This window comes from Notolepis coatsorum (assembly GCF_963971535.1).
Source record: "Notolepis coatsorum genome assembly, chromosome: 2".
NCBI lineage: Eukaryota > Metazoa > Chordata > Actinopteri > Aulopiformes > Paralepididae > Notolepis > Notolepis coatsorum.
In genome coordinates this window covers 76,317,538-76,332,199 of record NC_140166.1, presented here as the reverse complement: position 1 = coordinate 76,332,199, position 14,662 = coordinate 76,317,538, and the positions used below count along the sequence as shown (strand labels likewise).

At 43.5% G+C, this 14,662-nt stretch overlaps 1 protein-coding gene across 1 annotated transcript in view; it reads left to right on the top strand.

Annotated features, from left to right (window-relative positions):
- Window positions 1-14,662, top strand: part of adamts17 (ADAM metallopeptidase with thrombospondin type 1 motif, 17) — a gene marked incomplete at both ends in the record, with an annotated part of 341,041 nt that overhangs the window by 164,051 nt on the left and 162,328 nt on the right. Inside the window, 1 exon segment of the mRNA XM_084308233.1 lies at window positions 12,284-12,389. Coding sequence (XP_084164359.1) covers window positions 12,284-12,389 — 106 coding nt within the window.

The window sequence follows — 14,662 nt, the reverse complement described above, 5'->3', positions numbered from 1 at the left end:
GTCTCTCTCTCCTCTCTTTCTAAGCTCATCATTAAACATTCATACAGGCAGGCCCCGGGGCCTATATGAATCCCTCTGATCTGCTACCAGTGTATGAATCTAGCGCTGGCTAAACCACGCTGCTGAATGCCTGAGGTGTGTGGAACAAGGACACCAGAGTACACAGAGAGCCACGTCTTAAACACCAGGGCAGACTCCGTGGCCCCCGGCGGCCCGGGGGGAGAAGACAGAGCAAGAGATTTGCTGTACTATTGCACACACAGTACATATCGTTACACCGTGCACTGCATGCTGGTTTACACATACAGTGCATATGATTTACACGTGCAGTTCATAGTTTACATATACAGTTCATAGTTTACACATACATTACATATGATTTACACATACAGTACATGCAGTTTACACATACAGTTCATAGTTTACACATACAGTACATATAGTTTACAAATAAAGTACATATAGTTTGTATACAGTACATATAGTTTACACATACATTACATATGATTTACACGTGCAGTTCATAGTTTACACATACAGTACATACAGTTTACACATAAAGTGCATATAGTTTACACATACATTACATTATGATTTACACATACAGTTCATAGTTTACACATACAGTACATATAGTTTACACATACAGTACATATAGTTTACACATACATTACATATGATTTACACGTACAGTTCATAGTTTACACATACAGTACATATAGTTTACACATACATTACATATGATTTACACGTGCAGTTCATAGTTTACACATACAGTACATACAGTTTACACATAAAGTGCATACAGTTTACACATACATTACATTATGATTTACACGTGCAGTACATATAGTTTACATACAGTGTATATAGTTTACACATACAATACATATAGTTTACACATACAGTACATTGTTTACACATACATTACATGCAGTTTACACATACAGTACATATAGTTTACACAGACAGTACATAATTTACACATACATTACATATAGTTTACATACAATATATATAGTTTACACATACAATACATATAGTTTACACATACAGTACATTGTTTACACATACATTACATTGTTTACACATACAGTACATACAGTATATTTTACACATGAAGCACATTGTTTACATACAGTACATATAGTTTACATATATGGTTTACACGTACAGTACATATCGTTTACATATAGTACATATCGTGTACACATACAATACATATAGTTTACACATACAGTGCATGTAGTTTACACATAAACAAATATAGTTTGCAATCAGTACATATAGTTTACAAATAAAGTACATATCGTTTACATACAGTGCATATCGTTTACACATACTGTACATATCGTTTACACATGGTTCAGTGCCTTGCTTAAGGGCACTTTAGCAGAGATGGTGGGCACTGTACACATACCATACCAGCCCACAATCCAGTCGCTTCCTCGCAACTGGGATACATCCTCCTGTTGGTACCAGGGATCGAACCAGCGACCTTTGACTTACCAGTCGGCCTCTCTCTAGGCCACCCTGCCTGCCCTAGATCCACCGTCCCACACCCTTCACACCTCTGCCACGCCAGCCCACAGTAATGCTCCCTAGAAGCATCCTTCCCACACCCTTCACTTCACACCTCTGCCACGCCACGCCAGCCCACAGTAACAGTGTTAAAAACCTTTTTATGCTTCATCGGGAGCAGATTTGGTCTGAAATGTGTATTGTTTGCTGAGTCTTGCTGACATTATGCAGCTGTGTTTCAGTGGGCAGAACACAAGAGAGCCATGTGCCTGGCAGAATAATTACACTTTGACCATATTAAGACCTAATCGAATGCGTTTCACAGCAATCTGTATGTGTGTGCGTGTGTGTGTGTGTGTGTGTGTGTGTGTGTGTGTGTGTGTGTGTGTGTGTGTGTGTGTGTGTGTGTGTGTGTGTGTGTGTGTGTGTGTGTGCGATAAGGAAACAGAGTTGGTCAGAGTTCCAGTATAATGCTATAACTAGCCCACTTTCCTTGGCCTATTTTCAGTGTAAAGTCTTTATGGGTCAGCTTAACTCTTTCTGCGCCATACCCGAGAAAAGTTGGGTTTCGCCGCCATGCGTTGAGCGCCATACCCGAGATTTCTCGGGTTTTGATCCTTTGATATTTTTCCTTTGATCCCCGTTCTATACACTCAGCCAGAGCTCTCTAGGTCTCCCTGGCTCATCTACCTATGTTGGAATTGCAATGACGATCGAATCTCACCAGGTGGCAGTATCGCCTACCCTTTGAACTGGAGTAGCTTGGTGTGGAGACACCTTTTTTTAAGGGCTCCTCCTCCAGAGCTTCAGGCGATCGCTCTGAGATTTTGTCGCCTGAAGCCTATTTCCCGTATACACGAGTAATCGCGATGGCGATGGGATCACTGGGGATTATTCTTTTTGGAGTACCTTCTGGCTAAGGTAAGGTATATTCTATGTCTATTTTACAGAACCTAAAACATGTTTTTGTAACGATCACAGTGGCGTATTTTACCGGACCTAAAACTTGCTTTTGGTAACGATCACAGTTTTGAGTTAAAACGACCCCCCCCTTTATGATTTTGTGAAGACACACATGTACATGGTATATACCTTTGATTTGGAAGTATTTGGGGTTTCAGGCGATCAACCAGAACGATTTGGGCATATTGCATATAACGCGTCATATCTCGCAATCTATGAAAAAAGACTGGATTATTTTGGAAAGGGGCGATGATTAGCGTGTAATAGCGCACAAACTACAGTATGTAGAAATTAACTGGTTAGTCAGTAATGGACTATGAACAATGTCTGTCAAATGAGCCATACTATTGTCTCCATAGCGATAATACAGAACACACGATGGGTCTGCAAACATCGCTAAAATGGTGCAACTGACCGATTACGTACTTTTTCCAAGAAGAGAAAACAATGCTACACTGCTATAATGTTGTGGTCTGCTACGTGCTACACTGCTATAATGTTGTGGTCTGCTACGTGCTACACTGCTATAACGCGGTGGTCTGCTATGTGCTACACTCAACGCTGCTATAATGTTGCAGTCTGCTACGTGCTACACTTAGCGCTGCTATAACGCTGTGGTCTGCTATGGGTCTAATACACCAGGCGATTGTCAGTGAGTTGCTTCCAGTCAACATGCACAAAACAGATTGTTTTTTCATCCATACATTTCCGTTTTATACCGTTTTGAATATGAGTATAGTTTTGGTGATTCTTAGTAATCCCAGGAAAAGACGCGATAATAGCGTTTTAGTGGAATACACTTATCATGTTGTAATTTTTCGCCTGATTACCAAATCTTCCTGAAATCAACGCTGGATTATCATTATTATCCTTCCTCGTGCATACATGAAATGGCCCTCGTAGCGGGGCGCTCGAGTTTTCTCGTGATTGGCGCTGAACGGTTGGCGAGTTAAGCCGACTTTTCTCGTGACTGGCGCAGAATGAGTTAATTGTCTGTGAATGTTGCACCAAACAACTAAAACAAATTCCTTTGCATTAGCAAATTCCAAGAATTCCACAATACATAATAATTCATATATTGAAGCATTATTCTCTCTCTCAGAGGCAAAGGAAAAGGGTCCAAGCTACAGTTCTTATGACGCTTTTCCACTGCATGGTACGTACCTACTCCACTCGACTCTACTCTACTCTGCCCTTTCGGTTTTCCATTGCCGAAATTTGCAGATGGTACCTGGTACTGGGTACTTTTTTTAGTACCTGCTTGCAGACCACTGATTGGTCAGAAGAGAGAATCATCACTACGTCATGCACAAAAACACAAACCTGCCATCTTTAAATAGCCTCACGACTAGGCATGGGCTGGTTACCGCGGTTTCAAAACCACAAAAATTACGTTCAGACGGTAGGCGCCGAATACCGTGATATACCGTGAAACCGGGGTATTTTTGCCGAAGGTTATCATACCATCAAAATGGCATACCAACACATGCCTACTCGCGACTACTAAACATTAGCATTCATTATTTGTTTGCAGTGAGAACAAAGTGCAATAAACAAAAATAAATACATTCACAGTGTATTCTGCCTCATTTATTGATGAAACAAAACCAACAGCAACACAATTTACCACCAATAACAAAGAGTTTAGTCTCACAAAAATATAGCAAATTTTGTTAGCTTATGTGACTGGGATTTCCCATTATAACCGTTAGCATTGCAGCTAGCTTACATTAGCTAATAACGCACTGGTTTCAGAGCTTCATAGCTAGCTTCGATATGTGTGTGTGTCACGTCAGAGTCGAGTAGAGTCAAGTCGAATAGGTACCATGCAGTGGAAAAGCGGCATTATTTTCACTTCAATATAAAATGAAGACTTTACAAAAAAGGTCTGACTGTACAAAGAAAAGGCCATGAAATCCATGTCCATGCCTGGCCTCAGCTGTGCTACAGCTGTACGTCAGTTGACTCGTCGAACTGAAGAGAAAAACAGTTTTTGATATCATTCTTCAGCTGCGCATTCCAAGTGCTCTGAAATCCCCTCACATCTCCGTGCCGCCGTCCTGGACAACTGAAGGCCGTCCAATGGCTTCCAGGACCTCTGTCTTTTTTTTTCTTTTTTTCATCACAGAACAACTCGTGAAAGGAATGTGTGATCAAATTATTATTATTTTTTTTTATCTACTTTTTCTCCCAATTTTTCTCACGTCCCCAATTTCGTATTGTCCAATTCTACCCTCCCCTGTCTCGAACGTTGTTAGGCCATGTCTCCCACAAGCCGGCTGCAATGTGGACAAAGCCTTACATCACGTGTCCCCTCCGGTACTCGAGGAGGCAGCCGTCGCATCTTTTCACCTGCACAGCGCGATCTCTCAGCGGCGGGGGTCTGCGTGGGAGGGCACGCCGCCCTCGTCGCTTCCTGATTCTACTGCGCAGGCGCACCAACCGACCTGTAGGAGTCGCTGTCCACAACGTCCGATCCCCACCCACCAGCTTCCCACCCCTTAATACTGCCAATATTAGTATGAACGACCAGCCAAGCTGGTAGCAACGCCGAGAGCTGGGCTCGAACCCAGCATCTCCTGCGTTGGTGGCGAGCGCCTTGCCCTTGTGATAATTTTTTTTTTAATTTATTTAATTTTTCTTTTACATGAAACAACACCATGCAATAATAACAACCATAAACAGGACTTCACAGGACAGGGTAACAACAACAACAATAACGACAACGGAATTAACAAAGAATAAAACAAAACATAAAAATAAAATGTTGTCACCACAGACCTCCCCCATTCCCACCCCCCCACCCCAGGACCCCCGGACCCCCCATATCTCGCCATCCTGAAGGAATTCCTCGCGTTTGGCTGAGGAACGTGGACGGCTCTCTGTCACAGCTCTCTGTCACAGCTCTCTGTCTCAGCTCTCTGTCTCAGCTCTCTGTCTCAGCTCTCTGCTGTCATAATAACAGCAGCTTGTCTTGTGGTGATTTCAGTTCAGGCACCTTGGTCTTTCCCACTTGACCGTCGGCTGGATTTGTCTTTGTCAAGCGGTTTGTGAGCAAACGCCTTTCCAAGTCAAATGTTCTGTGCCAGCGCTGCGCAGTGATTACATATAATCCTCTTCCCGTTCTGTAGTGTGGAACTGTTCGGTCTTCTGTCTCCTGGTGTCTCTTCCCGTTCTGTGTGGAACTGTTCGGTCTTCTGTCTCTTGTCTTGGGCTAGGGGTTAGGGTTAGGGTTGTTCCCTTCTCCTCAGTGATGCAGTCTTGCAGTCTTGTCGGCTCGGTCGTGGCTGTAAGCAGGTAATACACCTGGCTGAAAACAGTGTGTTTATAATCCCAGCAGGGCTATTCATGATGTCGTCCCCGGTGGGAGGAGCCGCGGAAAAGCCTGTGGAAGAATGGGGCGGGCCAGAGAGCCACATAGGCCAGGGATTAGTCGGGGATTCACGTTGAAAACAGAAAGCCTGAGTGTGATTGGCTATCTTTGTCTGGGATCATCAAATCCTCCGGCGGTCTACTCAGAGGCCCCTTACTACTCCTACTCTAGAGGTAGAGACGCTGACTGGTAATTCAAAGGTTGCTGGTTCAATTCCTGGTACTAACTGGAGGGTGTGTTCCAGTTGTGCGATTGTGGTAGTTTGTGTACATCTATGGTGCCCGGTACCTCTGCCAAAAAATTTAAACCTGGTGAAAAATGGCGCCGTACAGGGCTGCCGTGTCTTGCGCTCCTCCACGACCAAGCAACTTTTTGCTAGTTTTGTTATGTATTCTATTGTGTATTTTATTGACTGCTGTAGGTCGAGGACCTAAGAATGTTGCTTTTTCGTATGTAAATGTGACGAGATGCAACAATAAAGCTGAATCTGAATCCCTCTCCTTTCCTTCCTCCCTCTCCTTTCATCCCTCCCTCTCCTTTCCTTCCTCCCTCTCCTTTCCTTCCTCCCTTTCCTCCCTCCCTCTCCTTTCCTCCCTCCCTCTCATTTCCTCCCTCCCTCCCTCTCCTTTCCTCCCTCCCTCTCCTTTCCCACTCCCTCTCCTTTCCTCCCTCCCTCTCCTTTCCTCCCTCCCTCTCCTTTCCTCTCTCCATCCCTATCCTTTCCTCCCTCCCTCTCCTTTCCTCCCTCCCTCTCCTTTCCTCTCTCCATCCCTATCCTTTCCTTCCTCCATCACCTTTCCTCCCTCCCTCTCCTTTCCTCCCACCCTCACCTTTCCTCCCTCCCTCTCCTTTCCTCCCTCCCTCTCCAAACGTGTTGTAAGTCTAATCCTAATGTGTCAGTGACCATATAGAAAGGTCACAGGCACACCTGTAGGCTATTTATCTTTTCATTGAAATATAAATGTTTTACTCAATTTGCTATCAATTTGTATGCAGCAAGTGCACATGTAGCCCAAATGCATCCGTTCCGGAGGTTAACAGTCATCAGGATCATCTGATCTAAAAAAAACTGTATTTATGCTCAGATTTGTGTAACGTGTCCCTACCAAAGCTCAAATCAGGCCTGCGCCCCTGAATAAAGCACTGTGGTTCCTTCGGAGGAGTCGGCCTGTGTGCACAGTGTGGGCAGGTCTGACCGTATTAGTTTTACATGTATAATATCGAATCTGCAGACATTTTGTTTACATTAAGTAGTACAACATATGCAAACACTGGTGTAAAATATACCTGTATTTTGAGTTATGAAGGGCAAAATAAAACGTGGCAAACGCTTATTGTTCTGTCCGTATGTCAAGCTCCTCGAGAATATATGTACCCGCATTTTACACAGCCAGATAGATTCTGCTTTGTGTTGCACGTTGCCCCGATACGATGCTCCGTGTTGCACATTGACCCGATACGTTCAGGGATGATCTCTCAGCCTGGTGCAGACAATCCCATCTGGCTCTAATTGTCTTTGACTTGTCAACGATTTAATTTATGCCTGTCTGGATTCAAATGAGCTCCTCTGGCGAGAATCCAGAGGCAGACAGAAAGCAGACGTGTGTGTGTGTCATGTGTGTGTGTGTGTGTGTGTGTGTGTGTGTGTGTGTGTGTGTATGTGTTTGCGTGTGTGTGAGTGTGTGTGCGTGTATGTGTGTGTGTGTGTGTGTGTGTGTATGTATGTGTGTGTATGTGTTTGCGTGTGTATGTGTGTGAGTGGGTGTGTGTGTGTGTGTATGTGTGTTTATGTATGTATGTATGTATGTATGTATGTGTATGTGTGTGTGTGTGCGTGTGTGTGTGTGTGCGCTGCACGCGCTTGTGTGTGTGTGTGTGTGTGCATGCATGTGTGTTTGGAGAGTAACACACACTGCAGTGATGGCAGCGCTCGGCTGACCGGCTGATTGATAGTTGTCTAAACATCCCCGGACACTCTGTGAGGTAATCGCTCTGTAAACCTGTTCCAGACGTCTCTGCATGCCAGTAATACCAGAGCTCGCTCCTGTCAGGTGGCCGCCTGATATCTCCAAACAATCAACTGTTGTTACTAGGGCTGTACCGAATGTAATTGTTTGTTTTACATTCGAAGCTTCTATTCGGGAACCTTCCGATTACCAGACGACTGCTCTACCTCCTGAGCCACTGTCGCCCTCCCTTTCTCACCAGCTTGTTCACTCTGCTTGTGTCGTGTCCTGAGTTGATGTTTATTCGACTCTCCAGTTTGGCCTCATAGAAACGAATGGCGGAATGTTCAGAACCTAGAATGTGACGCTTCACTTTCAAACTTTTATTTTTTTTGATCCACTTTTTCACCTTATTTTCTATTTTTCTCCCATCCCAATTTCGTATTTTCAATTCTCCCCACCCCTGTCTTGAACGTTGCTCGACTATGCCCCCCACTGGTCGGTTGTAGGGAGGATAGAAGCCTTGCATCACGTGTCCCCTCCGGTACACGAGGAGGCAGCCTGTCACATCTTTTCACCTGCCAGCGCGGACTCTCAGTGGCGAGGTGTAACGCATGGGAGGCTCACACTACCCCCGCTACTTCCTGTTTCTGCTGTGCAGGCGTCCCCCAAACGACCTGTAGGAGTCGCTGTCCACAACGTCCAAATCCCCACCCATCGACTTCCACCCTCTAACTCTGCCAATTGAGTTAGTATGACGGCTGGCCCAAGCCGGAGGCAATGCTGACACCCGGATTTCGAGACCGGAGTCTCTTGCATTGGTGACGAGCGCAATCTCCGCTGCGCCACCCAGCCGCCACTTTCAAACGTTTTGAGTACATTTTCCAACCTGCTTCTACAAGACAACATTCACCTGCTCGTCTTTCCCTCACGGAGTAAACCTTGAAAGGCCACGCTGTGTTTCGCTTGTTCGTCAGTCATGTTTGTTTGACATGTGGTTTGATGGGATTTTGATGGGATTTCTGGGCAGAAGCAGTGCTGCCTCTTCGCCTGTACGTCACACAGCCTGCCAAGCAGCTCTGCCCAGTGGTGGAAAGTAACTGAAGTATTTTTACTCAAGTACTGTACTTAAGTACATTTTCGAGCTACTTGTACTATGTGAGTATTTTAATTTTAGGTAACTTTATACTTTTAGTCCACTACATTTCAAGGGAAATATTGTACTTTTTACTCCACTACATTTGTCTGAACCCATCAGTTACTAGTTACTTTGAAGACAATTATTTTGCATAGAAAACACGATATATACAAAATAGAAAATGTATGAAGATTATATACTTTCACATTTGAAGCCTGTCAACTTCAAGAGGACGTAATCAGAGCAGCATAACTGGACCACGTAGCACTTTAACATAACCTTTAATCAGAGCAGCATAACTGGACCTATAGAGGTCAATGGATACACAAACGTCATGCAGAATCTGTACTTTTACTTTAGATACTTAAGTACATTCAATAGCAAATACTTCTCTACTTTTACTTAAGTAGAATTTGAATGGAGGACTTTTACTTTGACCAGAGTATCTGAATATTTCTACTTTTACTTAAGTAAAGGAACTGTGTACTTCTTCCACCACTGGCTCTGCCCCAAGTGCCTATATATATAATTATATTATATTATAGTAACAGAAACTGTTCATTTTAAGACAATGCTGTAATAACTTCATATCATCACAAATAACCAGATATTACGATGTCTCCAGTGCTGTTCTATATTTAAGTTTTTAAACTGTGTGGATATCAAACAGGGAAGAAAGTGGGTAAAGATGGTTTTAAACTGTTAAACAGTAATCCAGCATTATTTGTATTCTGTTTAGAGCGATGCACTGCTCTGTCACCTAGACTCATTACATCACACTGTGATTTTGTACTGTAAATGAGGGCTATTTTATTTTATTATTTGACTAACTATTTTATTGCACTACACTATTGCACTATTTTACTCTGTCTATTCTATTTTACTATTGTTTTTGCTGCATTTCTTGTATGAAGGTGCTATACAAAATAAAGTTGTATTATTATTATTATTATTATTATTATTATTATTATTATTATTATTATTATTATTATTATTATTATTATTATTATTATTATTATTATTATTATATTTATTATTATTATTATTATTATTATTATTATTATTATTATTATTATTATTATTATTATTATTATTATTATTATTATTATTATTATTATTATTATTATTATTATTATTATTATTATTATTATTATTATTATTATTATTATTATTATTATTATTATTATTATTATCTATAGTCGCCAGAACAAAGCACTACATGCTCATTGATATATATATATATATATATATATATATTTTTTTTACAATTTACACATTACATATCAACAGTATTATGTACATAGTTCCCGGTATACATTCACCAACTCTGACATTCTCCCCTCCCTAAACAAACACTGACAACGTGCCTTTGAGCAATGCACTCAAACCCTGCACTGGGCAGCCCCCAGCGTGTGAGTGTGCAGCTGGTGTGTGGACAGGAGAGGGAGGGAGGAGGAAATGAGAGGGAGGGAGGAGGAAAGGAGAGGGAGGGAGGAGGAGAGGAGAGGAGGGAGGAGGAAAGGAGAGGGAGGGAGGAGGAAAGGGAGGGAGGGAGGGAGGAAAGGAGAGGGAGGGAGGAGGAGAGGAGAGGGAGGGAGGAGGGAAGGAGAGGGAGGGAGAGGAAAGGAGAAGGAGGGAGGAGGAAAGGAGAGGGGAGGAGGAAAGGAGAGGGAGTGAGGGAGGAAAGGAGAGGGAGGGAGGAGGAAATGAGAGGGAGGGAGGAGGAAAGGAGAGGGAGGGAGGAGGAGAGGAGAGGGAGGGAGGAGGAAAGGAGAGGGAGGGACAGGAAAGGAGAGGGAGGGAGGAGGAAAGGAGAGGGAGGGAGGAGGAAGGAGAGGGAGGAGGAAGGAAGGAGAGGGAGGGAGGAAAGGAGAAGGAGGGAGGAGGAAAGGAGAAGGAGGGAGGACGAAAGGAGAGGGAGTGAGGGGGAATGGAGAGGGAGGGAGGAGGAAATGAGAGGGAGGGAGGAGGAACGGAGGGAGGGGAGGAGGAAAGGAGAGGGAGGGAGGAGGAGGAGGGGAGGGAGGAGGAAAGGAGGGAGTGAGGAGGAAAGGAGAGGGAGGGAGGAGGAGAGGGAGGGAGGAGGAAATGAGAGGGAGGGGAGGAGAAAGGTATGGGAGGGAGGAGGAGAGGAGAGGAGGGAGAGGAAAGGAGGGGAGTGAGGAGAAAGGAGAGGGAGGGTGGAGAAGGAGAGGGAGGGAGGAGGAAAGGAGAGGGAGGGAGGAGGAAATGAGAGGGAGGGAGGAGGACAGGAGAGGGAGGGAGGAGGAAAGGAGAGGGAGGGAGGAGGAAATGAGAGGGAGGGAGAAGGACAGGAGAGTGAGGGAGGAAATGAGAGGGAGGGAGGAAAGGAGAGGGAGGGAGGAGGAAAGGTGAGGGAGGGAGGACAGGTGAGGGAGGGAGGAGGACAGGTGAGGGAGGGAGGACAGGTGAGGGAGGGAGGAGGACAGGTGAGGGAGGGAGGAGGAAAGGTGAGGGAGGGAGGGAGGGAGGAACGTCCAGGCTGTTGATTGGATATTGCAGATAATAGGATAGACCACTACACTTCCGCGTTACATTGAAATCAGGGAGGAGATTGCGGGGGCCTGCGGGGGGGTCAAATGAATGGATGTGGACGAGAGCCGTGATGGAAGTGGTTGCCGATACGGCTGTGGGGGTGCCACACGAAGCTCCCCCTCTGATAGAACAGTCCACATTCATTCGAGCGTCATCTCGCGTCGTCCAGACTCCATGGGCACTCTGCGCATGTCCATGCGGAATAGGTGCTTTAAAATGGGCTTTTTCTCTGCCGATTTAGTTCTGATCGATTAGTTATGGTCACGGCGTGTTCAGGAGAGCGAGGCGCATAAACGTCTATTCGATCATGTCTCTAGCACCCCCACAGCCGTATCGGCAACCACTTACATCACGGCTCTCGTCCACATTCATTCATTTGACCCCCCCGCAATCTCCTCCCTGATTTCAGAATCCCGGAAGTGTTACGGTGGTCTATAGCCTGCAGTGCAGCGCCCCTGGCGATAAATCACCTTTCCTTGGTAAATAATGTACAGTATGTAGCGCTACCACGGCTACATTTCTGGGGCAACAGTGGCTCGGGAGGTAGAGCAGTCGTCTGTAATCCGGAGGTTCTCTGTTCGATTCCCGATCCTCCCGGGTAAAAATGTGAGGAACAAAATTGCAAAGCGCTTTCGATAAAAGCAGTTTTTTTTTTATTAAGTCGAATTTTTAATTTTATGTTAATGCAATATGTAGTTTGCTTAGCATTGCATATATGCAGCCAAGGACCAGCAAAGGACCAAAGGAAGCAATACATTAATTTCCATGTCATGTTGTCTGTTGCAGGTATTGCATATCTGGGAGGGGTGTGCAGCGCCAAGAGGAAGTGTGTGTTAGCAGAGGACAACGGACTCAACCTGGCCTTCACCATCGCTCACGAGCTGGGTCACAAGTAGGTCTCCGCCACCGTAGCATTGGGTTCTGTTAGCTGGTGCATTGGGTTCTGTTCAGGGTGTAAAAAGTACCCAGAAATTATACTTAAGTGAAAGTATGGTTACCGTCTCAAAATCGTACTCAAGTAAAAGTCAGAGTATCTGGCTAAAAACACACTTGAGTAAAAGTCAAAACGTTTCTGCTTTTAAATTTACTTAAGTACTAAACAGTTTCTGACTGTCTATTCTTCTGAAAGCAGGTGTTTAATCAAAGATCATCACTTTCTAGTCTTGCACAAGGAGTCAAGTCAAGAGTTTTATTTGTCACGGCATACAAGGATACAGTGAAATGCGGGAGGTCATGCCCGCAGCGATTGTGCAATAATACAAGTAATAAGAATAAGACATAACAGGTATAATGTACATAAAGTTTCAAGTTTCAAGTTTCTTTATTAGTTGTCATACAGAAGTACAGAATACTTTTATATAAAATGCTTCTTTCTGTTTTGCTCCAGAGATTGTGCTAGATAAAAATAGATAAGTATAAAATAAGTATAGTAAGTATAAAAAGAAGTCAAGTACGTAGAAAAAAGTGTTCAATATATACATATATACAATGTACAATGCAGAGTAAAGTTTACAAAAAGCATGGTAAAAGACATGCTAAGATCCTGCAATAGTGCAATACAATGTTAGCTACGGATGAGGCACTGGGTCTTATGTAAACTACTATACAATACTATACTATACAATTTACAGTTATACTATATATATCCTTATGCTATCTTGCTATATCCATCTATTTACTATACAAGAACCACTCCCGTTCTTATTTTTTTTTAAAGTGACCTTTTCATCGTGTAAAGTGACCAATCAGCATGGGTATGGGCGGGTTAATTTTCCATTGATGGGGATTTGATTGGCTGTTTTTAAATAAAGCGCGGCCGCAGGATTAATAATGTTAACGTTAGTTCGGCCAGAGAAACAAATATACTAATTAAAATGGTTGGACCTGCGAGATTTGTACTTGGTCTGCATTTTAAATGTAAGAAGTAGAAAATTATGTTTTTTTTCTCTGAAATGTAATTGAGTAAAAGTACAAGTATACAAACCTAATAATACTTGAGTAAAGTAAAAATCCCCCAAAACAGTACTTAAGTATTGTAACAAAGTACAATTACTCAAGTACTTTACACCCCTGGTTCTGTTAGCCAGTGCATTGGGTTCTGTTAGTTGGTGCATTTTGGAACAAAATCCTCTCATCAAATCTCTTTTCCCCCTCTCTCATCCCCAACTCGTCTTTCAATGATGAAGTTATTTAGGATTTTGCTGAGTTACTTGCAACGTTACCGAAATAATATTTTGTTACTGGACTGCAATAAAAGCAACACACATTCTTGACCCAAAACTACTTGTAGGTCTCCTCTACAGTTTCTATACTGACCTAGTCAGTAATGTAACTGGAATACAAGTAGATCTCCTCTACATGGCTACTTGCTTCTATACTGACCTAGTCAGTAATGTAACTGGGATACAAGTACAGTATGTCTCCTGGTGAATTGAAATTTAATTGAATTGAAAATGGGCGACCCTGATGTAAACAAGACGAAAGTCTTTCTCTGGTCTGCATCCCCTTAACAATTGTGTGTATTGAGCCGTACTGTATTGTACCCATTCTGCAATCTGTTAATACAATTTCAATCAATCAATCAATCAATCAATCAATCAATCAATCAATCAATCTACATGGCTACTTGCTTCTATACTCACCTAGTCAGTAATATAACTGGGATACAAGTACCGGTATGTCTCGTCTACATGGCTACTTGCTTCTATACTGACCTAGTCAGTAATGTAACTGGGACAACAGTATGGTCAACACATGTGTTTCTGAGTGGTTGCCATTCAAATGGAGGGAATATGATGTAGTCATTCTTCCACAACTGAACAGCAGATGTTTTACACACTCTGACATTCAGCAGTGCATACAAAGTGGATTGATTGATTGAGAGTTTATTCGGTGATTGCAATTAAAACAAAGGAGAGGAGGACACTCTGAGCAGAATGCGTCGCTTTGTTACGGTCGATGCGACGAAGGAACGACACAATACATCTTGTGTCCATGTTTGTTTCCACGGTAACAGGTATAAACAAAGCCCTCAGGAGCGACCACACTGATCCATCACACGGCCCTGATAAAACTGAGGGGGGGGGGGGGGGGGGGGGCATCGCTGTCCATTGGTTTGTTTTCAAACGGAACATAGACCACTGCACTTCCGCGTTACATTGAGCT